A 26,110-nucleotide genomic window follows, 5' to 3' on the forward strand; every position below is an offset into this window, starting at 1 on the left:
AGTAGTAGCTGGATCATGTTGGTGTTTTTAAAGGCAAAAATAAACATTTGTTATGAATTTGCAACTGTTTCCAGCTTTCTTCACGAATACGAGGAACAGCACTCATGCAACCCACCGCACAGTGAACCCCCCACAAACCTGAGCTCACTCAGAACCCCCGTCATGAGGAAAATGTCCAACATTGAAACATATACACATACCTGTCAACACTAAGCTCCTTCCCACACCCGCTGCCCCACAATGAAATCAATCCTCTAGTGAGAAACAATAAGCTAGTATTCCAAGGCATAAGACATTTTTGTTGGTTATGCCTGTTTTTAAATGAGCTTAATTTTTTTAGATGTTTTAAATGTTTTAAACATTTTTTAAAATTGTATTTTCCTTATGGAGAAAGGGCAGGCTACAAATGCAAAGAAGAAAGTAATGTATACATAATTCTGTACGCATTTATGCAGTTTGTGATTCCCCCCACGGCTGCATCAGTTCTGTGTCAGCAGACTTTGTGCAAGTAGCCTTAATTTCTACTGGGTTGTACTTTATGATAGTAATGTCTAATATTGTTAAATGCAAGCTAATAAAATATAAGACCAAGGTATGTCACCAGAAAATAAATGAAAAATATATGGGGAAGAAAAGATTTTTGCTTACCGGTTCCTGTTCATCAATAGCAACCACATCTCCAATACACACTGAAGAAGGCCTAGGTTGGAATAAACTGCGGAGAATTAGATCACTTTCATCGGCTTCTATATGAGTATCCGACACGTGTCTTTCTGGATGCATTGTTAATTATGGAACAGATGCAGAGCAAACAAAATGGTTATGACAAAAGGACCATCACATACCCATCATATGCCTAGTGGCAAGGCAAGTCTGTAAAAAAACATTTAAATGTAGATTACACTTCCTTGCATTATTTTTTTTAATGTAATCTACCTGGAGATTTAAATCCACCTGGTCTATAAATTGTATATCTACATTTTATTTTTATTTTTTTGTCCTGTGTGCATCATCATCATCATCATCATTTTGCATCCATGCAAGTTGTACACAAACTAAACCCATGGAAATGAACAGGGCTAGCAAAGGTGTCCTATTGCAATAGCTTTAATAAACTGGGTTCCTGCTGGATCTGTTGGGTTTGCTGTTATTCTTTTGTTCCATGTTTTTATTTAAAAATGTAACAAACCTGGGTAACAAACAAATGGTGTAGAAGTCAATTCTTAACACCGGATTAATAACGACCTTGTTTACACAGTCGTTCACAATATGATTTTCTCCTTTTAACCAAACAGTATTTACTGGTGTTTTATTGATGTTCCTAATTCTCCTTTAGGCATGATTATACTGATTTAATTATATTTTGTATATTGTATGCCACCTTGACGTACTTTTATGAATACTTTTATAACTATTTCAACAATTAAATAATATTGCCCAGCAATGAACCAACTAGTTACATGAAGTCACCTTCTTATTTAGTTTGTTAATTCCTGGCATCATTTTGATTATGGTATATGCAAAGCATTGTGGGCAATTTTAAAGAACAAGACTGGGTGATGACAATCATTCCCAATTGTTCAAGAGGTTTGGGATTTTTTTAAAGGTAAATTCAGTATGCAGGTAATAAGAGTTCTGCAGCTGCTGCTGCTTCTGAAACATGCTAAGGACCACTTACGGGACCGCCTCTCCCAGTATGCCCCGCAAAGGACACTCAGGTCCACAAATAGTAACAGTTTAAGGGTTCCAGGCCTTAAAGAAGCCAGACTTTCCTCCACAAGGGCCAGAGCCTTTTCAGTGATGGCACCGACCTGGTGGAATGCTCTGTCCCATGAGACTAGGGCCCTGCGAGACTTGATCTCCTTCCGCAGGGCCTGTAAGACAGTTAATTTGCCTGGCCTTCAATTTAACCTAAGCTTCCATTCCTTTTTCCCTTCCCCTGGCGATGCTATACTGATGTTGTGTTTTATGTTGTTTTTAATCAATGTTTTTATATCTGTTGTTAGCTGCCCTGAGCCCATTTTTAAACTGGGAAGGGCAGGGTATAAATAAAATTTTATTACTATTACTATTACTATTATTATATTAGATACGTAATACTTTTTATGTTATAATATAGACATTCCTATTCCTTGGTTTCTGAATCTCGGTTGGAGAAGGTCTGCAACCTGTGCTAATTGCTGCTGGACTACATTTTCTGTGATCCCTGACCATTGGCCATGCTGACTGGGGCTGATGTCCAACAGTCACAGAGTTCAGCCACAGGCTGCTCACCCCTGGAAAACAGCCTGTGGCCCACTTGGAAGTGTCCTGGGCTCTGAATGATAACACCAAGTTTGCAGGTTTGATGAGACGGCTGCATATTCCAGCACTGTAGGAAGTTGGACTAGATGATCCTCAGGGTCCCTTCCAACGGTACAATTCTATATATCCCACCTTTCTTCAAGGAAATCCAAGGCAGCATGGATTGACAGCAGGGCAGGGCAGTCAAATCAGTCTCAAATGCAGGGATTAATCTAGCTTGCTTGGCAGCTTTTTATTTTAAGTGAAATTTTTAGTGGGGGTTAACTGAAGTGTCTCGTGAGAGAGAGATGATATAGCACAATGACAAAGAGATGGTTAAAATATTGCTTCTGCCGCCGGGGCCTTAGGCAAACTACTCTCTCAAAGCCTCAGTGCCTGTATTTGCAATATGTCAAAAATAATCCTTACAAGGGTGTTGTAAAAATTAAAATGCATGATGCATTTTTATAATATCTGTTTGCGATTGTGTAAAAAAATAAATAAATAATATGTAGAGTGCTTTGCACACATAAAGGTAAAGGTAAAGGGGCCCCTGACCATCAGGTCCAGTCGTGTCCGACTCTGGGGTTGCGGTGCGCATCTCGCTCTATAGGCCGAGGGAGCCAGCGTTTGTCCGCAGACAGCTTCTGGGTCATGTGGCCAGCATGACAAAGCTGCTTCTGGCAAACCAAAGCAGCAAAAGGAAACGCTGTTTACCTTCCCACCGGAGCGGTCCCTATTTATCTACTTGCACTTTGATGTGCTTTCGAACTGCTAGGTGGGCAGGAGCTGGGACCGAACAATAGGAGCTCACCCCATTGCAGGGCTTCGAACCGCCAACCTTCTGATCAGCAAGCCCTAGACTCTGTGGTTTAACCCACAGCGCCACCTGGGTCCACACATATAAATGCTAAATATAAGTAAACCATCAGTAGGAGATCTTTTATATTTACACTACATTTTCATATCGATCAATATCTTTCAGAAGTGAGGAACAGGAAATCTTCCCATCTTTTCCACAAATGGACTAAATGGTTTCTAGTACAGAATTCTATGGTCTGGATAACTATTAAAAACCATTTGGCACACATGAGGAATCATTCATCAAGTCTATTCAATGCATAATAAGGTAGGCAAGGGTGAGCATGCTTTGAACTACAAAATAACATCAAATGTCAAATTCCAGTCACCAAACTGCAAAATAAATATTGAGTGTTCACGGAAGGAGGCATGCTACACATTCTAGCCATCAGGTTCTCTTCCTGCTCACAACTGCAGATAGAGCATTTGGGCTGGATTCAACTAACCCAGCATGCTTGTGTGAGCCAGCTCAAGGCATCCAATTAGCATAATGGAGTTTCCCACACACAAACCCTCTGTGCCTCCCGAAAACCATCTGTCGAGAACCTCAAGAAAAGCACACAGGGAGGGAGGGAGGAAAAATTGCTCTGTCTGGCAATCAGAAATGCTTGTGCAGCTGGAAAGATCAGAAGATTCCTCCTCACATTTTTTTCTTTCCCAGGCCAGACTTCATGTTAGTAGTTATTATTGTACACACAATGAAATGAGCCACAACAGAGTCCACCATTCCTGGCTGGGTGTCAGAGAGACACTCAAGCAAAGCAACTGGTAGTGACAGCCATGTAAATTATGAACATCTAACAAAGTTATAGCTGCTAGAACACACATCTCTTAAAATATTTAATAAACTTATCCTATGTTCATCTCATTTGAAAGAGCTTCAAGGCATTACACAATTGCAGTCTTTGTGAAAGACCAACGAAACATATTAGTAATCCTACCTGCAATCAGTCAACCAGTTATCTGACAGTTGTGTGTTACTGTTCTTAGCTTAGATGCATTTTAGACATTTTATTAGAGAACTTCCCTGTTTTGTGGACGGTGAGTTTGCAAATGTATTTTTCTTTGTACATTACGAACCTCTTGGTGGCTGCAGGAGGGCAAGGAGTCACCACCAGCTTTGCTTTTGTTCTTTTCCTCTGAATTGGAGCAAACGACAATCTGCAGAAAACCTGACTTGTCATTTGTTCCAGTTCAGCACTAAAGAGTGGTTTTTCAAGAGGGAAGCAGGACACAGACCTGGAAGTGCAGGCCTGTGGCTAGAACACTCAGGACAAAAGTAAGTGTGAATGAGCCATCAGATGAAACCACTGATTTTCTGGGGGTACTCATGGGGGTACGCAGCACTGGCACCCTTTTTACTAGAAGAGAAGCACTGGTTAAACGTGTGGCATTTACTGTAACAACTTCATGGTGAGTACCGGCACCTTTTTCTCCAGAAGAAAAGCACTGCATGAAACACACTTATAATTCCTCTCATCAGAGATTCCCACAGTGCTTGGAGCCAACTCCTAGGGCCCACGAGGGCTTTGATCCCCACAATAAAATGTTTGATGGTGCTGGGGCCTCACAAAGTTGATGAGCATTCCCATTTAAATGGTGTGTGTGCACTGCATCATGTGATCAGTTGTGTGAGGCGGGGCTTCCCTGGGCCCCCACAATGTTTTATTCAAGTTGGAACCCCTGCCACAGTGAGTGGAACAATGTCACAATGCTGCATAGCTAATCAGATTAAGTTAGTTCATGTCATTCAGAGCAAGAGTGTTCCTTTGTAATTACAGCATAAGATTGCAAAATATATAAAAACCTATTTTTCCTATGAGTAATGCACAGCAAATAATGTCACCATTTCAGTAGTTCTGTTTGATTCCATTTGTAGGAAGTTATTGTTTTTATCTCCTTCATGGATCATGCCTTGTCGTGGTGAAGGGGCTTGAATAACTCAGAGAAGCTATGAGCTATGCCGTGCAGGGCCACCCAAGATGGACAGGTCATAGTGGAGAGTTTTGACTAAATGTGATCCACCTGGAGCAGGAACTGACAAGCCACTCCAGTATCCCTGCCAAGAAAACTCCATGGACAAAGACAACAGGCATATAAAAGTTATGATGCTGGAAGATGAGCCCCTCAGGTCGGAAGGCGTCCAACATGCTACTGAGGAAGAGCAGAGGACAAGTACAAGTAGATTCAGAGCTGATGAAGCGGCTGGGCCAAAGCCGAAAGGATGCTCAGTTGTGGATATGCCTGGAAGCGAAAGGAAAGTCCAACGCTGTAAAGAAAAATATCGCATAGGAACCTGGAATGTAAGAACCATGAACCTTGGTAAGCTGGATGTGGTCAAAAATGAGATGGCAAGAATAAATATTGACATCCTGGGCATCAGTGAACTAAAATGGACAGGAATGGGCAAATTCAGTTCAGATGACCATCTTATCTACTACTGTGGGCAAGAAATGGAGTGGCCCTCTTAGTCAACAAAAGAGTGGTGAAAGCCTTACTGGGATGCAATCTCAAAAATGATAAAATGATCTCAATACGAATCCAAGGAAGACCTTTTAACATCCCAGTAATCCAAGTTTATGCACCAACTACCGGTGCTGAAGAAAGTGAAATTGACCAATTCTATGAAGACTTACCTTCTAGAAATGACACCAAAGAAGGATGTTCTTCTCATTATAGGGAATTGGAATGCTAAAGTAGGGAATCAAGAGATAAAAGGAATAACTGGCAAGTTTGGCCTTGGAGTTCAAAATGAAGCAGGGCAAAGGCTAATAGAGTTCTGTCAAGAGAACAAGCTGGTCATCACAAACACTCTTTTCCAACAACACAAGAGATGACTCTACACATGGACATCACCAGATGGGCAGCATTGAAGTCAGATTGATTATATTCTCTGCAGCCAAAGATGGAGAAGCTCTATACAGTCAGCAAAAACAAGACCTGGAGCTGACTGTGGCTCAGATCATCAGCTTCTTATAGCAAAATTCCAGCTCAAACTGAAGGAAGTAGGAAAAACCACTGGGCCAGTAAGACACAATCTAAATCAAATCCCTTATGAATACACAGCGGAAGTGAGGAACAGGTTTAAGGATTTAGATTTGGTGGACAGAGTGCCAGAAGAACTACCTTGTTTCCCCCTTTTTAAGACACTGTCTTATAACCTTTTTCCTCAAAAAACCACAGGGTGGCTTACTTTCGGTGGGATGTCTTTTTTTATTATTACCGGTACGGTTTTTACGGCTCAGGGCACCGCTGGGCTCTCTTGAGTGCTCGGCGCTGCAGCAGCCACCGGTTCTGGGGGGCGGGGCGGTTGGCGTCCTTGGCCGGGCCAGGCGGAGGCCGCTGGCTCAGGCGCTCCGCCCGCTGCTGCAGGGCACTCCAAGCTCCTTGGCCGGGCCAGGCAAGGATGAAGCAGTGAGCCCAGCGGTGGCAGGAAGCACGGAAGCGGCAGGGACAGCGGTGGACGAGAAGGCAGAGCGCGGGGATGCAGCCAGCAAGGCAGGAGTGCGATCAGCTGTTAAGTGGAGCTCTTGGAGCGCCGCTTCACAGCTGATCACGCTCCTGCAGTGCCAGCCAACATGGAGTGACTCTGTGAGTGGAGGTGCCTGTGGTGCGGAAGTATGGCTTATTTTCGGGGTATGTCTTATATTTCTCAAATGCTTAAAAACCCTGCCATGGCTTACTTTATGACTACGTATTAAAAAAAGGGGAAACAGGGTATGGATGGAGGCTCGTAACATTATACAGGAGGCAGCAACGAAAACCATCCCAAGGAAAAGGAAATGCAAGAAAGCCAAGGGGCTGTCCAATGGGGCCTTACAAATTGCGGGGAAGAGCAGGCAGGCAAAATGCTAGGGAGATAGTGAAAGATACAGGAAATTGAATGCAGATTTCCAAAAAATAGCAAGGAGAGATAAGAGGGCCTTCTTAAACGAGCAATACAAAGAAATAGAGGAAAACAACTGAATGTGAAAAACCAGAGATCTGTTCAAGAAAATTGGAGATATGAAAGGAACATTCCGTACAAAATAAAAAAAATTCCTTCAGTAGCACCTTAAAGACCAACTAAGTTTTTATTTTGGTATGAGCTTTCGTGTGCATGCACACTTCTTCAGTATCTTCTTCAGTATTAGTTGGTCTTTAAGGTGCTACTGAAGGAATTTTTTTTATTTTACTTCGATCCAGACCAACACGGCTACCTACCTGTAACCACATTCCGTACAAAGATGACCATAATAAAGGACAAAAGTGGAAAAGACCTAACGGAAGCAGAAGACATCAAGAAGAGGTGGCAAGAATACACAGAGGAATTATACCAGAAAGATATGGAGGTCTCGTATATCCCAGGTAGTATGGTTGCTGACCTTGAGCCAGACATCCTGGAGAGTGAAGTCAAATGGGCCTTAGAAAGCACTGCTAATAACAAGGCCAGTGGAAGTGATGATATTGCAGCTGAACTATTTAAAATTTTAAAAGATGATGCTGTTAAGGTGCTACACTCAATATGCTCGCAAGTTTGGAAAACTCAGCAGTGGCCAGAGGATTGGAGAAGATCAGTCTACATCCCAATCCCAAAGAAGGGCAGTGCCAAATAATGCTCCAACTACAGCACAATTGCGCTCATTTCACACACTAGCAAGGTTATGCTTAAAATTCTACAAGGCAGGCGTAAGCAGTATGTGGACCAAAACTCCCAGAAGTGCAAGTTGGATTTCGAAGGGGCAGAGGAACCAGAGACCAAATTGCAAACATGCTCTGGATTAAGGAGAAAACTAGAGAGTTCCAGAAAAACATCTACTTCTGCTTCCATGACTATGCAAAAGCATTTGACCGTGTTGACCACAGCAAACTATGGCAAGTTCTTAAAGAAATGGGAGTGCCTGATCATCTCATCTGTCTCCTGAGAAATCTCTATGTGGGAGAAGATGCGACAGTTAGAACTGGATATGGAATAACTGATTGGTTCAAAATTGGGAATGGAGTACGACAAGGCTGTATATTGTCTCCCTGCTTATTTAACTTATATGCAGAATTCATCATGAGAAAGGCTGGACTGGATGAATCTCAAGCCAGAATTAAGATTGCCGGAAGAAACATCACCTCAGATATGCTGATGACACAACCTTGACGGCAGAAAGTGAGGAGGAATTAAAGAACCTTTTAATGAGGGTGAAAGAGGAGAGCGCAAAATATGGTCTGAAGCTTCACATCAAAAAAACTAAGATCATGGCCACTGGCAAATGATCTGGCAAATAGAAGGGGAAGAAATGGAGGCAGTGAGAGATTTTACTTTCTTGAGTTCCATGATCACTGCAGATCATGGAAGCAGTCACGAAATTAAAAGACGCCTGCTTCTTGGGAGAAAAGCAATGACAAACCTAGACAACATCTTAAAAAGCAGAGACATCACCTTGACAACAAAGGTCCGTATAGTTAAAGCTATGGTTTTCCCAGTAGTGATGTATAGAAGTGAGAGCTGGACCATAAAGAAGGCTGATCGCCGAAGAATTGATGCTTTTGAATTTTGGTGCCGGAGAAGACTCTTGAGAGTCCCATGGACTGCAAGAAGATCAAACCTATCCATCCTGAAGGAAATCAGCCCCGGGTGCTCACTGGAAGGACAGATCCTGAAGCTGAGGCTCCAATACTTCATGAGAAGAGAAGACTCCCTGGAAAAGACCCTGATGTTGGGAAAGATGGAGGGCACAAGGAGAAGGGGACGACAGAGGACGAGATGGTTGGACAGTGTTCTTGAAGCTACAACCATGAGTTTGACCAAACTGTGGGAGGCAGTGGAAGACTGGAGTGCCTGGCGTGCTCTGGTCCATGGGGTCATGAAGAGTCAGACACGACTGAACGACTAAACAACAACAATTGTTTTTATTTGTTCCAAATTCTTTTAGTGATCTCTGGGCTGCGTGCAGTAACTGAATTTTAAAATCATTCCAGTCAGAGTACAGTAACATAAAATGAAAGCAGATACACACATAGGTAAAGCAGACGGTTAAAACTGCAGAACCATTACTTCCTACTACCTGTTACTGACAGCTAGCAACCTACCAATTATATCTGTGTCATAGTATTTCTACTATCTTGTTATATCACTTTTGAACCTGTACTACTGATGAAGCCCAGGATGGCGAAACAAGGTTTATATTCCGGAAATCCTTGTCTTTTGGAATAGGATTCTGTGGAACTGGAACTACTTGTTATTGCTGGGACTTTATGAACTGATGCAGGTGGAACAGACACGTACTAATGTCTAAACTTGATCCACGAACTGATTAGAATATGAACTGATCCATTGGGTCTTCTGCTTGTTCCATTGAATTTTATGACTCATTTCTGTTGAAATATATCATATGATACAGTGAATAGTATACTTTATTTTGCAAGAGTGCAGCCGGTTACATCTCGTGTGGTTGTGGAGTATATTTTCATGTAACCCAAGGTTTGATGTTGCTTTGCTAGTGTACTGGAAGTTGGGCAATAGGGGCAGTACAGGATTCCCTTTGGTGTACCAACCTCCCCACTGCGCCAAGGATCCCCTGCCCGAGCTGCTTCAGGGTGTGACGGATGTGCTCCTGGAGACACCTAGTTTGGTTGTCCTAGAGGATTTTAACATCCATGCCGACACAACCTTACAAGGGGCCGCTCAGGACTCCGTGGAAAGCATGGCCTCCATGGGACTGTCCCTGAATAAGTTTGGCCCAACTCATAGCCGCGGATATGCCTTAGACCTGGTGTTCACCTCTATGGATGTTGGTGATCCGACATTAAGTTAAAGTGAAACAAAAGAAGTGCCATGGTCAGATCACTTCCTGATACAACTGGACTTCTCCACGACCCTTCCCCTCTGCAGGGAGGTGGAACCGATTCGGATAGTCCGCCCCCATCACTTAATGGATCCAAATGGTTTCCAAAGAGTGGTAGGGGAAGTTTTATCCCATGTTGATGGCCTTTCAGCTGATTTCCTGGTGACCCATTGGAATATGGAGTTAACCAGGACTATTGACTGTCTGGCTTCGAAGCATCCTCTCCGATTGCATGGAGCCCAGACAGCCCCGTGGTTTTCCCTGGAGCTGAGGGTGATGAAACAATAGCTAAGACAGTTAGAGCGCTAGTGGCGGAAAACTCACTCTGAATCGGACCGGACATGGGTTAGAGCTCAATGTCGAGCCTACCAAGTGGCGACGGCGATGGCAAAGAGGATCTTCTTTGCTGCCTCTATTGCATCTGCAGAAAACAGCAGCAGGAGACTCTTTCAGGCGGTTCACAATTTAGCAGAACCACCTTTGTCATCGGGGCCTGGTAGGGACCCCAAGATCTCCTGCAATGCATTTGCAAAGGTTTTTTTTTTCCCCAGATAAAGTCACTCAGATTCGGAAGGAGGTAGACTCCACCGTGGGAGCAGGGCCGGGGCGGGAGAGTGCCAGAGTCCTGTCTAGTCGTGTTATATGGGATCAATTTCAATCTGTTACTTCCGAGGATGTGGACAGGCTGCGTGGACAAGTAAAACCAACCACCTGTCTTCTTGACCCTTGTCTGTCCTGGCTGATAAAAGCAAGCCGGGCTGGGCAATGGACTCTGGGGGGTGGTGAATGCTTCCCTCTGTGAGGGAGCCTTCCCAGGCCCACCGAAAGAGGTGGTCATTAAACCACTTCTTTTTTTAAAAAAATCTTTAGACCAAGCTAATATGGCCAACTATCGCCCAGTCTCAAATCTTCCATTCTTGGGCAAGGTGATTGAGCGAGTGATTGCTGAACAACTCTAAGCATGCCTGGAGGATATAGAGGTCTGCTGCCCAATCAATTTAGGTAATTAGGATTCTGTTCAATATGACAACACTGAACAGTATAAATGCAGAGTACATTTTACTTTGCAGTTAATTGTTCTATTACATTTTAAAGCGGGTGGGGGAATCTCGGATAAGGAATTTCATGATTCATTGCAGCACAGAAGCAAGTTTATTCTATAATGCATGGTAATAGAATAGACTATAATAATAATAAGTAGTAGTAGTAGTGCTAGAGGCTGTACCCCTGCTTGTTGTTACTTTTTTACCATTAATTTTGTTATGTGTTTTTCTTCCTTAGATCCTTTTGTTATTTCTAACCACCTTTAATATTATTTGTGACAGAAAGGAAAAACGTAAGTATAGAAAACAATCAATGTAAGACTTTTTTTTAAAAAAGTGTCTGCATTAATAGCATATATACCGGTATATTCTGCCCCTCATATTAAGACTTTATTTGAACTTTTGCATCAGACAAAGTACATCCTTAAACAACTGGTCCGGTGCATCAAGACCCCAGGTAAAATCAAAATGTTGCCAATCAGGAATATTCTTGTAGAAAACTAAATGAGGGATTCGAGGGAGCAGCTGTTCAATAGCCTTTTTGGTTACAAGAATGTCATGCCCACCACTCCACACAGCAGTTGGCACAGTAATATCTTCTATCTTATAAAATGGGGGTGTACTCTGTTGATAAAAAGAACAGAAATATGAAAATTAGGTTCACTTTTACATTTTTTCTCTTTTTAAAGACATCTTTTGGATCTTCAAATGCATTGAATATCTAACATCTGTCCCTTGAAAATCATTCTTTAACTATCTATTCAGTATCCAACTCCTTACTCTGGACCAGTAAGAATAGCAAAAGGAATGAGAGTCCTCATGGCTCATGAGGAGGACGTGCTCTTCAGGACTGAGGAAGCATCTGGTTTGTGTGTAGAAGGTCATAGGTCCCTCAGGTTCTCTAGCAGGGCTTAGAATCAGAGCTGCTGCCAATCAGTATAGACAGATAGGTGGATCAATAGTCAGACTTGGAATAAGGCAGTTTTCTATGTTCCTACTCATTAAATGTATGCACTTTCATAGAGAAACCCATAATCTACACCAGTTCTGCATCTTTCCCAAAGGAATTATATAAGAACTCAGAAATCCCAACAGGGTTCTCATTTATTGTTTAACCTGCCGCCAAAACCACTCATTAAAATCCAAAACACTTACCATGTTGTAGACAGCTTCGTTCTTTGATCCATAATCAAAATACTTAAATTGGTTTGTTTTAACAACCTAAAAAGATGGAAAACACTTGTACACAATTTGAAATTTGGTGCATGTTCAAAATACAAAATCCTCTTGGAAGATGGAAAACACAATTTTTAAAAAATCAAACTCTAGGGATCTTGGTTATCAGAATTCCCACCCATCCACCCTGGGCAATGATAGGACCAAAAACTCTGTTTTAAAACAGTGGTGTCTCTAATAAGTCAGGTAGAAGGTTATTAACATATCTATCATCCTCATTTGTGAGGAAATATTAGAGAACTGAACCCAGCCCCTCAAGACTGAGGGAGGGAGGAGCTATCCTCACCCCATAGAATTGGTGCCTATGCCTACAATATTGACCCAGCCTTCACTAATCTTGCCCAGCCTTCACTAATTTGCCCAGCCTTCACTAATCTTCAGCCGCCAAGACCACAGGAATATGTTTCACCTTCTTTCTAATGTGAGGATTCCCGACACCAGTGGATGTTAATGCACTCAGGTGAATGGGGCAGTACCCCACCAACCTCCATCTTCCCTCCTTCACCCACCCCCTGCCTACCTGCCTGCCTGCCTGTCAGCTTCCTACTTAGTCTCAGTGTTGCCCTTGTAGAACTCAGCAGCAAGGAGAATAGGCTCTGCCTTTCATTGTCTGCAGTTCCACTAACTGTTTTCCTGTCTTCACCCCCACCAGCAGATAATACTGAACTAAAAGGAGCAATGGGCAGTTTCAGTAAAGGACAGTTTCCTGTGTTCTTCCCATGAGATCCAAAGAGTTGTTACAGCTCATGTTTGAATACTGAAGTATCTAAAATATAACTTTTGAGTGGTCTGGTAATCTTGAAAACTACACTTTTATAAAAATGAAATGGAAACCTTAGTACCAAAACACAAACATGAGAAACTAAACAGGCAAGTCAAAACATCAGACTTTTGACTCCCATGTTTTGAAATGTTGAGGAGGTATTTGTTAGAACGTACCTGACTCCAGTGTATGATAGTTTTTACAGAAGTAAAATCAGGGTAAATTCCAACATACACATCTGCCCGACTCTGGAAGAATGATAGGAAAGAAAATGCTTTTTGGAGGGGTGAGGGCCATGCCACGACCCACCGGGAGCCCCAGGGTAGAGCCTCTTCAGGTGGCTACCCTTACCAGACTCCCTGCAAGACGGGCAAGAGTCAGTTATATTTTGGGTGCCAATGCCTAAGCCAATACTCCTCACATTCTGTATTCAATAAAGTTGTGGCCAAAATTTTGCCCATTAACATTTAAACTTGTGTCATTGCATGGGCGTAGGCAGGGGGGGCAGAAGGGGGCAGCTGCCCCCCCTAGAAGCAAAAAAATTAATGTATTTTACAGACCATAACCAGCACTTTTCCCCTCCAAAAACTGAAGTGGAAAGGGCTTTGCTTTAGCAAGAGCAGCTAAGTCTCCGCTTGCTGGGGGGGGGGGGGACACAGCAGTAACAAAAACACATCAAATAAATAAAGCAAAGTGGCTACCAGTAGTTAAGCAGTTAAGACAATGGAGCATATATCCCCAGGCAAGATTCGATAGCTGACCATTTCACCCTATTGTTCTTAAGTAGGAGTTGTTAATGAGCATTCAGGAGCATTAAGAGTTCTATTGGCGATTTAATGAGGGTGCAGACTCAGAGGATTCAATTTGACTAAGGTGGCTCTGCAAGGCTAAAAAGAAGTGAATAAGAAAGGGGGGAGGCTGTAGCTTTGACAGACACAGTGATGTTTATAAAAAGCATTGGTGTTCCAGTCTGCCCCTCCTCCTGCATCTGTATACTGTAAATCAGGGGTGGCCACCTCCCAAGAGACTCTGATCTACTCAGAGTTTAAAACTGGGGTGATCTACCCCCTTTTGGGGGGTTCAGGTCAAAGCTGTTGAGTTTTTTTTTAAAGGAACGGAAGCCCTGTTTTTTGGGGTTTAGGTCAAACTTGTTGAGCTTCTTTTAGGAGGGAGGGAGGCCCATTTTTGTTTAGGGCTTCAGGTCATAGTTCAACTTTTTTGAGGGAGGAGGAAAATTTTGGGTGAGCTTTTTTTAGGGGTGCCAGTGACCTACCAGTGATCTACCACAGTCATCCAGTGATCTACTGGTAGATCACAATCTACCTGTTGGACGTGCCTGCTGTAAATCAAGCAGAGAGAAAGCTGCTTACAAGGCTCCTGTACATGCAGAGTTCCAGCATCACAGCGTCACCCAGAGGCACCCACAAATATGAGTTATCCCTCTCTCTATTTCTTCCTTCCTTCCCTCTTCCATCCTTAATAAAATACGGGGGGGGCAGATAAGCCCCACATAGAAAGTCCATCAACATGGGGGGATGACTCTTTCAAATACGGTATTTACCAGTAATTGGGGGGGGGGAGGCACCTAGGCCTCTAGGAGTTGGCTGCTATGCCTAGGAGTATGACAATTCAAGAAAGCAGAATGATGCATATGCTATGGTAATATATCAATAGAATCATAGAATTGTAGTCGGAAGGGACCACAAGGGTCATCTAGTCCAACCCGCTGCAATGCAGGATTTTTTCCTAAGGTGGGGCGTGAACCATGGTTGAAATATTATGCTGATATGCAGCAATGCCTCGGAGCCGTCGTGGCTGCGGCCATGCCTTGCCTCGCCCTCGCCCGCCCTGCCACCCCCTCTCGCCTGCCCGACCCTCCCGTCCTCTTGCTGCAGAGTTCCAGCATCACAGCGTCATCCAGAGACACCCACAAATATGAGTTATCTCTCTCTCTATTTCTTCCTTCCTTCCCTCCCTCTTCCATCCTTAATAAAATACGGGGGGAGGCAGATAAGCCCCACATAGAAAGCCCATCAACATGGGGGGATGACTCTTTCAAATACGGTATTTACCAGTAATTGGGGGGGGGGCACCTAGGCCTCTAGGAGTTGGCTGCTATGCCTAGGAGTAGGACAATTCAAGAAAGCAGAATGATGCATATGCTATGGTAATATATCAATAGAATCATAGAATTGTAGTCGGAAGGGACCACAAGGGTCATCTAGTCCAACCCGCTGCAATGCAGGATTTTTTTCCTAAGGTGGGGCGTGAACCATGGTTGAAATATGCTGATATGCAGCAACGCCTCGGAGCCGTCGTGGCTGCGGCCGTGCCTTGCCTCGCCCTCGCCCGCCCTGCCACCCCCTCTCGCCTGCCTGACACTCCCGTCCTCTTGCTGCAGAGTTCCAGCATCACAGCGTCATCCAGAGACACCCACAAATATGAGTTATCTCTCTCTCTATTTCTTCCTTCCTTCCCTCCCTCTTCCATCCTCAATAAAATACGGGGGGAGGCAGATAAGCCCCACATAGAAAGCCCATCAACATGGGGGGATGACTCTTTCAAATACGGTATTTACCAGTAATTGGGGGGGGGGACCTAGGCCTCTAGGAGTTGGCTGCTATGCCTAGGAGTAGGACAATTCAAGAAAGCAGAATGATGCATATGCTATGGTAATATATCAATAGAATCATAGAATTGTAGTCGGAAGGGACCACAAGGGTCATCTAGTCCAACCCCCTGCAATGCAGGATTTTTTTCCTAAGGTGGGGCTTGAACCATGGTTGAAATATTATGCTGATATGCAGCAACGCCTCGGAGCCGTCGTGGCTGCGGCCGTGTCTTGCCTCGCCCTCGCCCGCCCTGCCACCCCCTCTCGCCTGCCCGACCCTCCCGTCCTCTCCAGCCAAGCAGGGTAGCCGCCAACGCTACCAGCCCCAGAAGCACAAGGTGGCCGCTGCTGCCACCGCCACGATGTCATCAGGCCTGCTGGCCCTTTAGCCCCGCCCACTTCGTGGCCCCTCCCCTTCCATGCCTTGGCCCCGCCCCTGAACAACCATGGCTTGCCCCCCCCCTAGTTTTGATCCTGGCTACGCCCCTGTGTCATTGTGTCTTTATTTCCCAAGGGGGGTGGGGGTGGATTGTGGCCTTGATGCGCAAACATATCCTCTCGACTCTGGAAGAATGATAGGAAGGAAAATGCTTTTTTATATTCACATTCTTGAAGAGGTTTCAAGGAACACCTACGTTCGCAAGGTCATGGAAGTACAGCATACAAAAACTTTCATGCTGCACAAGGAAGCAGCTTTCTGTTGAAGAGGTGTCTGGGTACCTAGATGGGAATCCCCCTCCCAAGCTGTGAGTCCAGCTGATAAAGAGCCATAAGAAGGAAGAACAGGGGCCTTGAAGTTGCCTCTCAGCAGTGAGCACCTGGACAGCACATGGAACAGGCAGAGAGATCACCTGTCACAGTCCGCCCCACTATAGGCAGGGCCGGCTCTAGGTAGACCCCGGTGGCGCGGGGCGAAGCCACGCGGAAACCATGCATTGCCCTGCAAGGGCGGGGGCGCCGGAGCAATCTCCGCCCCTCAGCGCCAGGGCGGCTGACCTGCTCGAGACTGCCCTGACTATAGGAATTCGTTTTGTCTTTGTATCTTGAGTTTAGCATAAGCAATTAAAATAAGTCACTTTGAGACTGCTTTGATGTTTGGAGTGTGCTGAATTTCCTCCTCTATGGCGATGCATACTGCAAGTGACCAACTACCTACTAGACGTGAAGTTAATTTTGAAAATAAAATTTAAAAGATAGATTAACATTTATTGGAATAGACCTAAAAAATTTCTCCATGGAAGAGCTGTGTAAAGGAACTTACAAGAGGGGTAATAGAGAGGAGCCATCAAACTATAGGCTGATCAGCCTACTTAGCGTGGTCAGCAAGCTGTATGCGAAGCATTTACTCCTAAAATTCCAAGAGTGGATAGAAAATGAAAACATCTTAGCTATAGAACAGGCAGGCTTCAGATCCGGCAGATCCACAACTGATCATTGCTTAACATTACAACACCTAATAGAAAAGTACAACTCAGGGGGGCAGGCCTCACTCTACGCCGCCTTTGTGGATTTTAAAGCAGCCTTCGATACTGTCCCTAGAACAAGACTATGGGACAGACTTCGTGCCACTACTATTGACAGAAGGCTTCTATTCCTAATAATGGCAACACACTCAAATACGGCCCTAAGAGTCAGATGCAGTCGTCTAGGGCATCTAACAGATTCCATCAGAACCTTCAGGGGTGTCAGGCAGGGGTGCCTTTTGGCCCCCTTATTATTTAATTTCTATCTAAATAGTCTGGTGGACACACTCAACAGCCCTGACTTTCACCCCCCGAAGATTGCAAACCGGCACATTTCGGTTCTTCTATATGCCGATGATGCCATAATTCTCTCTAGAACCCCCATAGGGCTAAGAAGAGCCTTAAGGAAACTAGCAGCCTACTGCGATATAGAACGCCTCATAATAAACTACCAGAAGACAAAGATCTTAGCCTTCGGGAAGAAACCAAGGACCAGAAATTGGGAGCTCCAAGGTCATAAGATACAACAAGTCTCAAGTTACAAGTATTTGGGGATGGTGGTCCAATCCTCAGGATCAAACAAAATCCATATAACATCTTCAGGGAGCGCCGGAGAAAGATCTGCAAATTCAATCCTCAACTTCTACAGATCAAAAGGAGGCTTTTACGTCCCTGCGGCCTTAAAACTATACAGGGCCAAAACATTGTCCCAACTCACCTATGGAACCTTCTTGGGCCCACCTTCCCCTTCCTTCATCTTACTTGAGAGAGTTCAATCAAAATTTCTCAGAGCCCTACTGCAGGTTCCCAGGTGTGTCTCAAATGCCTGGGTAAGACTAGAAACAGGGCAAATGAGGGTTGAGGCTCATATCAGACTGACCTCAATTTATAAATGGCTGACCCTACAATCACACCCTCGAGGTCTGGCCCCTCTGATCCTTCGAGACCAATTTCAGTCCAGCTGGCAGTTTGAGGTCCAGGCCACTCTCCGGAAACTGGGCTTCTCACCCCAAGCCCTATTGGCCTTGGGCATAGACCAAGCGAAATCTGAGGTCAGACAAAGAATTGTGGACACGGAGAGACAGCTGGACAGCATGAGGTCCCCGGATTTCAATATAGTTGAAAACAAGAAATACGTTGCTGCCCCGGCAGCGTATCTCTTTTATCTTGAATCCAGAAACTCAAGAAGAGCCTTCACGCTCGCCCGAAGCTCGGCATTGCCCTCGCCAGTGCTGCTAGGCTCATTCGGAAAGATCCCATACGAGCAGAGACTCTGCTCCTGCCCGTTGGGGGAAGTAGGCAGCCCTGAACATCTTTTTTTTAGATGCCCTCTGTTCGATAAGGTACGTAGAGATACCATCGCCCCCATTCTGGAGAGCCTGGCCGACCTCCCAGATAAGGCCAAACTAAAGGCCCTACTATTAGGAAAGGAGCAAAAGTTAACTCGGATGGTAGCCAGATTCTGCACCCAGATCTGCAGGACCAGTCTCCCCCCCCAGAAAAAGACAGCCATTGGAATAGTAAACGCGGGATTGGACTGTGGGAAGTAGTTCCTCCGCTCGGGCATGAAACTGAGAACTTTGAGCAGCACCAGGGGAAAGGCCAGCTGGACCCGCCTTCTGGAAACATAGCCGCTCCAAACTTATAGACTCTTATATCCACCCCGAATGACAACCCCCATAGCCCTGTAAAGCATTTTTATTTTAATAGCTGGTATACGACCGTAATAAAGCTTGATTGATTGATTGATAGATTAACATTTATTGGAATAGACCTAAAAAATTTCTCCATGGAAGAGCTGTGTAAAGGAACTCAAAATTATGGCAAATACTATATTTTGTTTGATTGCTTTTTTGTTGTTTTGTATATGTACACAGCAAGTTCTTTCAAAAAGAAATAAATGCATAAATGATAGAGAATGAAAGTACCTACCACATTTAGGTTTTTCTCATTACGTCCATTAAGTAAGAAAATGCCTTCAAGACAAAGTCTGTCAATCCCTGGATAGCTGCAGATCTTGGCATTGGTGGCTTTTAGTTTGTTATTGAAAAGACAGTATTCTTTATTGCCCCATATAAGCTGTATAAAATACAATAAAATTTTTGAAGCATTACTAAATAATCGTCCTTTCTTGGAATTAAACATTAAGGTTCCTGTTACAGTTATATACCACTTTTCTTCAAGCACGCTCAAGTTGATATGCATGGGCTTTCTAGGCAATATTGCCTCCAGGTCCTGATGTAGGCCTGGCTCTGGATAGCTGAGGAGAGATTTCTAAGGGGGTGCACTCCAACCACCTCCTTCCCACACAACCTCTCAGGTGTTAAGATTGGCAGATGGGGCCTTCTTGATAATTCATAAAAAGTTTGGGAGTGAGGTCCTGGAAAAGGGCATTCTCAATAGTGGACAGTAAGATGAATAACAGAGTATTTGGCAGAAGCTGAACAGCAGCAGAATGCAAATGGTGCTGGTTGTGACGCATGCAGGTTGGAATGTCAATCATTCCTTTCTAGCATCCCTGACTGTGACAGAGTCTTCATCCTGTCTGGGAGCAGAGAAGAAGAAGAAGAAGAGGAGGAGGAGGAGGAGGAGGAGGAGGAGGAGGAGGAGGAGGAGGAGGAGGAGGAGTAGTTTGGATTTGATATCCCGCTTTATCACTACCCTAAGGAGTCCCAAAGCGGATGACAATCTCCTTTCCCTTCCTCCCCCACAACAAACACTCTGTGAGGTGAGTAAGGGTGAGAGACTTCAGAGAAGTGTGACTAGCCCAAGGTCACCCAGCAGCTGCATGTGGAGGAGCGGAGACACGAACCCGGTTCACCAGATTACGAGTCTACCGCTCTTAACCACTGGCAAGCTCTAGCCATCAGCAGCTCCCACCCGAAAACCTATTTCCCCACTGTGGAAAGATGCAGTCAGAAACACGGAGAAACACGGTGTATATATATATATACTGTGTTTCTCCGAAAATACAGTTTAACCCACCCACCTACAAGGTTAAACTGCCTATCACTATGGCTTATTTTCGGGGTATGGCTTATATTCCTTGAATGCTTAAAAATCCTGCTATGGCTTATTTTATGGCTACATCTTATTTTTGGAGAAACAGGGTATATTCTGGGTCTGCACAATGGCAACAACTTGAGTAATACTTACTTTTGTCAATTCTTGAGGAAGGTTTAGAAGTAAAGAAAAGGGTCCCTTCACGCCTGCCAATGTATAGGCAGGAGCCAAGCCCATGAAGAGTTTAACCTTTTGAACAAGCTGTGGCATGCTTGAAAAGGCAATTAAACCTGGAAAAAAGAAATAACATAGCACTTGCAAACAAACAAACAAACAAATAAGGGGGGACCTGTGGCTCTCCAGGTGTTGCTGGACCTGGTGCCCATCAGCCATGCTTGCTGTGGCTGATGGGAGCTGGAGTCCAAAATATCTAGAAGGTCAAAAGTTTCCCAAATCTCTTCTTTTGAAATGCCTGTCATTCAACAAATTCAGGGCAGATTTCTTTTGGGGTGCTGGGTGTCCATCTGCCTTAAATTAGGCACTGGAGTTTTCAAGAGAATGTGTCAGATATAAGGTCTAAGCAGAACCCACTTATTTCATGCCTGCTGGTCTTTGCACCACAAATGGACATTCTTCATGACTGTGGAACTGATAAGAGCTGTATATGCTGCCCCAGCTTGACTACTAAAGTCCTGATCCTGAAAAGACTTTCTCATGGAACATATGTGAACTCTACACTTCCCCACCCCTCTTTTTTTTTTAAAAAAGCTGTGCTTTAACCTTTTCTTTTCTTTTTTCCTTTTCTTTTCTGAACTAGTCTTCACAATAGTCCTGAGACTGAACCACATTCCCAGTAGGTCCCTGATAATGCAAGAAGGCGAGAAAATAAAAGGCATTTCATTCTCTTTCTTCTTAACTTACCCAATGTACCTCCCTGGGAATGGCCAATATAATACAAGCTTTTTTGCTTAGTTTTCTGCAGAATAAAGTTTACGGTTGCTGGAATATCATAAATTGCCATTTCATAAAAACTGAAAGACAAACACAGAATATAGGTGAAACTTTGCCTGTCTGCAATTGCATACAATTGTGGACATTAATGTATAAATTCAAAAGATACAATACATCAGGTATCAGGTATGTAAACCTGACATCTGGAGGATGATGTTGTAAGTTTATTGTCCCATGGAAAGAGTAAAAAAACAGAAAGTAGGTACATTTATGATTTATTTAAATATTTATATCACCCTTAAACTAGCCCAATAGGTTCTCAAATATGTACATTGTCCACATGTTAAAGGATAATTTTAAAGAATTGTATTAAATTATATGAAATTGCTCAACTGTGTTAAATTTAAATGGTAATTCAGAAGTCCTTTTCCACAATCTAAGACTGAGGTGGACATCCTGGTATGTCTGGGGTGTGTCTTCACAATATGTCTGGAGGAACCGACAAGTCTGTACAAAGGTGGGCCATCTATTAGGTAATCTAAATACCAAATTGTTCAGGGCCTTATATATTACGGTACTGTAGTAGTATTAGGACCGGCTTAAGATATTCCGACACTGGAGGTGAACCACAAAATTTGACCACTACCCCCCAGGGAGGAAACAGTGAGTGAAGATCTACACCGGGGTCAAGGTGGCAATAAATCTCTTCATTATGACCAAATGGAGAATGAAGATCTACATCAGGAACGATGCACGGAATCACACTGATGATGCTTTACAAGAGCAGGAAATGCCTGTTTTGGGGTCAGTACTCTGTGATATTCTGTGGAGTGTGCTGCCATGATCAAAATTTTCCCCGATGGTCTGTTCTGAGTGGCTTCCAGCAAAATATAAAAACATAATAAAACATCAATCATTAAAAACTTCCCAATACAGAGCTTCTTTCAGAGGTCTTCTAAATCTAGATAAAAACAAAACCAGACAAAGAAAGAGTGAAGAAAAATCAGAGTCCTCTCTCAAAAGTAGCTCTTGACCCTTGTATCACGCAGAAAGTAGTGGACCCCCCAGGTCTTACCTGGGAGCCTTTCTTTCTTCTCCTAGGTAAATTCCCAGGGAAACCAAAATGCTTGTTTATAAACTACAGTATTGTATTACCAACTTTACTGTACATTTGTGAAATATGGACTATTTATAAACACCATCTCCAACTTTTTGAAAGGTTCCATCAATGGTGTCTCTGAAAAATTGTACACATCACTTAGGAAGACAGGTGAACTAATGTCCGTATACTGGAAGAAGCAAAGATTACCAGTGTGGAAGCAATGATTCTTCAACATCAACTTCATTGGATTTGTCATCTTGTTCAGATGCCTGATTATCATATTCCAAAGCAACTACTCTCTTCCAACAAAAGAGGTTTAAAAATTATCTCAAGGCAAATCTAAAAAAATGTAGTACCGGTATCACTGATAGCCGGGAAACACTGGCCTGTGAGTGCTCCAATTGCAGACAAGCCTTTGCCAAAGGTGTCATGGACTTTGAAGAAGCACGAACTCATGGCAAAAAGGAGAAATGAACTATAAGAGGAGGCCACTATGATCAACTCCCACCCAGAAACCTATGTCCACACTGTGGAAGGACATGTGGATCCAGAATTATGTTCAAACCATCTTGTCCCAGTGAGCAACCTGGCTGCCAAATTCTGCAGCAGCTGAAGCTTTCAAACCATTTTCAGAGACAGCCCTACGTATTATGAGCTGAGTAATCCAACCTATAGGTTCCCAGAGCATAGACAAGAGAAGCTAGGCTATGCCTGTCCAGATGGGGGCACAGCTGGGACACCTGGTGAAAGGCACTCTGTAGCACCATGGCCATCTGACTCTTAAGCAAGGGGTCAAAAGTACCCCAAGCTATATACCCACTCCTTCATAATGGTATAACCACATCAAGAGCAGTCTAGGAAACCACTTTATCTACATCTCAGAGCACCAGAAATTCAGTCTGCATGAATATAGAGAAAGTCATGAATTTTGTCATGTTGATGTTGGCTAAGAAAAGGAACCACAATCCACCATTTGCCATTTTTGGGAAGTTTTTCCAGGACTGAAGGACCCTAACACAATGCAAGGAAAAAAGATATGTTGGTAGCAGCTGTACTTCAGAGACAGCAGTCATTATAATTATCTCAACTATCCAAGCTACAAGTTGTCTCTTTATACCTGAAATTCCAAAATTCTTCTTCGTCAATTGACAGAGTCTTGTGTCTTCTAGACCAGCTGGTACCTCTATTATTTATTATCCAAACATCATAGCCAGCATCTGCTAGAGCAAATCCTAGGCTATTGTTGGGAATATTTGCAATCCAGTGCCTACCTTCAGCGAAAACACCATGTACCAGTAAAACAACTGGCCTAGGACCTGACGAAAAACAAAAAAGGGGGATTAGAAACTATTGTAGTCAATCTACCTTTTAGATTGTACCTCTTTTCTGCAATTAAATCACCATTTATCCACACACACGAAAGCTTAACCCAAGCACTTCATTCTTACACAGCATCACACAGAGACATAGACAATAGAGCTTGGAAAGTCTTTTTAGAAAATAAACTAATTCTAGTTCAAGTACAACATGACCAGAAAGCATCTTGTTCCAGCTCACATTTGTCCAATTGCAAAATGAACTAGTTCAATTCAAATTATCCTTCACAATTTTTCTTAGCTTTCAGAATATTACAAGCTGCTGTGCTGACATTTATAATATTGTTAAGAAGACTAAGATCACATCAAAACATACACAGTGGGATGTGACTTAGGGTCTTCAACCATTCTGAACCCAGAAACTATGTTAATACTGAGCATTTATATGCACACATTTGTTTTCTCTGGGCTATGTGGAATCCTGCCAGTACTTTTCCTTTTAAAAAACCCAAACCCTTTAAAACCCAGTTACATTCCAAATTACCTGTCTTCCCAGAACTGTGCATTCCATAAGGAATTCTGTTTGCTTGCAAGTAGTAGCCATCCTCTGTCAGGATTTCATGCTCTTCACTGGGGTATCCCCAATATTGGATTATTTCATTCTGCAGGAACGAAGAATTGCTTAGCAAATTGAGACCTTTATTCTAAATCTAGAGTTGCTACATAGGATTTTAGTTACAATGGTGCTGAGGAGAGGAGAAAAAAAAGTCCTGGATCCCCTTCTGGCTGTAACAAAAGCAAACAGGAGGAGCTATTTACACACCATGTATTAAGCATTAAACAGAACATGTCATTTGGCCATGGGATCAGCTAAATCCATCAAGCCCTCTTTGGGGTAACTCAGGGCGGCCTGGAAATTCTTCTGTGAAAAGCAAATGCTTTGGAATATCACTTAAAAGAAATATGTACAAATTATTTTGTCCTAGCAATAGCCTGTTGTTTTCAAATGCATCTGAACAAGCAACTCACAATAGTCATGAATTCTTGGGGATTCAAGTGCCGTTTCCTGAGGAATTCTTCTGACTTGATTGTCTGTTGGATTAAGCACACCACTGCCAAAAACAGCCACATCGCTGACCTGTGTAAAACAATATCTGTTGTTTCAAACTTCTTAGCAAAGATGGGAGCTTACCTGTTCTTACCTTTTTTAGAATGGTTCTAGACATGTTGAGGGCAGGGAGCACTATTACAGTTCCAGTGGTGCTGTGCAGGGAAGAAATAATGTATCTCTCTTCTGAAAATATTAGTCACTGAGATGGATGGCTTGTGGGGAAATACTGAAAAAAGGAAAAGCCATGCCTATCTTGGAAATAAGGCTAAGCAGGCTCAATTCTGCCCCACAATGAAACCATTACGCTGGTGGGAAATAATAAGCAAGTATTCCAAAACATGAGACATTTTTTGTTGGTTATACCTGTTTTAAAATTTGATTTAATTTTTTTTGCTTTTTAGATGTTTTTAACAGTTTTTGATGTTTTAAACATTTTTAAAAATTGTATTTTCCTTATGGAGGAAGGGCAGGCTACAAATGCAAAGAAGAAAGTAATGTATAAATAATTCTGTACACATTTATGCAGTTTGTTATTCCCCCACGGCTGCATCAGTTCTGTGTCAGCAGACTTTGTGCAAGTAGCCTTAATTTCTACTGGATTACTAGGTTGTACTTTATGATAGTAATGTCAAACTTTGTTAAATGCAAGCTATTAAAATGTAAGACCAAGGTATGTCACCAAAAAAATAAATGAAAAAGATACGGGAAGAAAACATTTTTTGCTTACCTGTTCCTGTTCATCAAGAGCAACCACATCTCTAATACACACTGAAGAAGACTTAGGTTTTAATAAACAGCAGAGAATTAGATCACTTTCATCAGCTACTATATAATTATCATATGCCTAGTGGCAAAGCAAGTCTGTACAAAGCATTGAAATGTAGATTACACTTCCTTGCATATTTTAAAAAAATATAACCCACCTGGAGATTTATGTTTATATTAAGTGGTATATAAATTGTATGTCTCCTTTTTTTCTTCTTTTTTGTCCTGTGTGTGTCATCATCATTATTTTGTATCCACTTAAGTTGTACCTGAGCCTCGAGCCACAACAACAGATCCAGGAGTACCCCCAAGTCACAGACCTGCTCCTTCAGAGGAAGTGTAACCCCATCAAGAGCAGGCAATCTCCCACCCATCTTCTCCCACCCACTAACAGTGTCTCAGTCTTATCTGGATTGAATTTCAGTTTGTTGGCTCTCATTCAGTCCATTACCGAGGCAAGACACTGGTCCAGAACTTCCACTCCCTCACCTGCAGATGTAAAGGGGAAATAGAGCTGAGTGTCCTCAGCATACTGCTGACAACATACTTCAAACCTCCGGATAACCCTACCCAGTGGTTTCATGCAGATGTTACACAATGTGGGGGAGAGGATTGAACCCTGCGGGGCCCCACATTGAAGGTTCCAAGGGGCTGAAAAGCATTCCCCAAGCAACATCCTCTTGGAACGACCATCCAAGTAGGACTGGAACCATCACAAAGCTGTGCCACTCACCCTTAGTTCAGTGGTTGGTGTTGGTTGATGGGATCGAAAGCTGCTGAGAGGTCA

The 26,110-nt window shown here is 43.2% G+C and overlaps 1 protein-coding gene across 1 annotated transcript; it reads right to left on the minus strand.

The window, feature by feature from the left end:
- Positions 1-11,392: 11,392 nt before the first annotated feature.
- On the minus strand, positions 11,393-24,578 carry LOC118096237 (lysosomal acid lipase/cholesteryl ester hydrolase-like). Its single transcript, XM_035137782.1, has 9 exons — positions 24,477-24,578; positions 23,992-24,109; positions 23,249-23,447; positions 21,000-21,109; positions 20,232-20,368; positions 19,008-19,154; positions 13,178-13,249; positions 12,158-12,223; positions 11,393-11,626 (listed from the first exon to the last, which is right to left on the minus strand). The coding sequence occupies exons 1-9, from the start codon at positions 24,576-24,578 to the stop codon at positions 11,393-11,395; spliced, it is 1,185 nt and encodes a 394-aa protein (XP_034993673.1).
- Positions 24,579-26,110: the final 1,532 nt, after the last annotated feature.

Source organism: Zootoca vivipara, chromosome 5 (genome assembly GCF_963506605.1).
Source record: "Zootoca vivipara chromosome 5, rZooViv1.1, whole genome shotgun sequence".
In the NCBI taxonomy this organism is placed as follows: domain Eukaryota; kingdom Metazoa; phylum Chordata; class Lepidosauria; order Squamata; family Lacertidae; genus Zootoca; species Zootoca vivipara.

Excerpts from the sequence above, each read along its gene's own strand:
- LOC118096237 (XM_035137782.1), bottom strand. The coding sequence starts at position 24,578 with ATGTGGCTGTTTTTGGCAGTGGTGTGCTTAATCCAACAGACAATCAAG. Across the intron at positions 12,224-13,177 it reads CTATCATACACTGGAGTCAG|GTTGTTAAAACAAACCAATT; the intron begins GTACGTTCTAAC and ends CCATCTTTTTAG. Across the intron at positions 11,627-12,157 it reads ACGAAGCTGTCTACAACATG|AGTACACCCCCATTTTATAA; the intron begins GTAAGTGTTTTG and ends TTTTATCAACAG.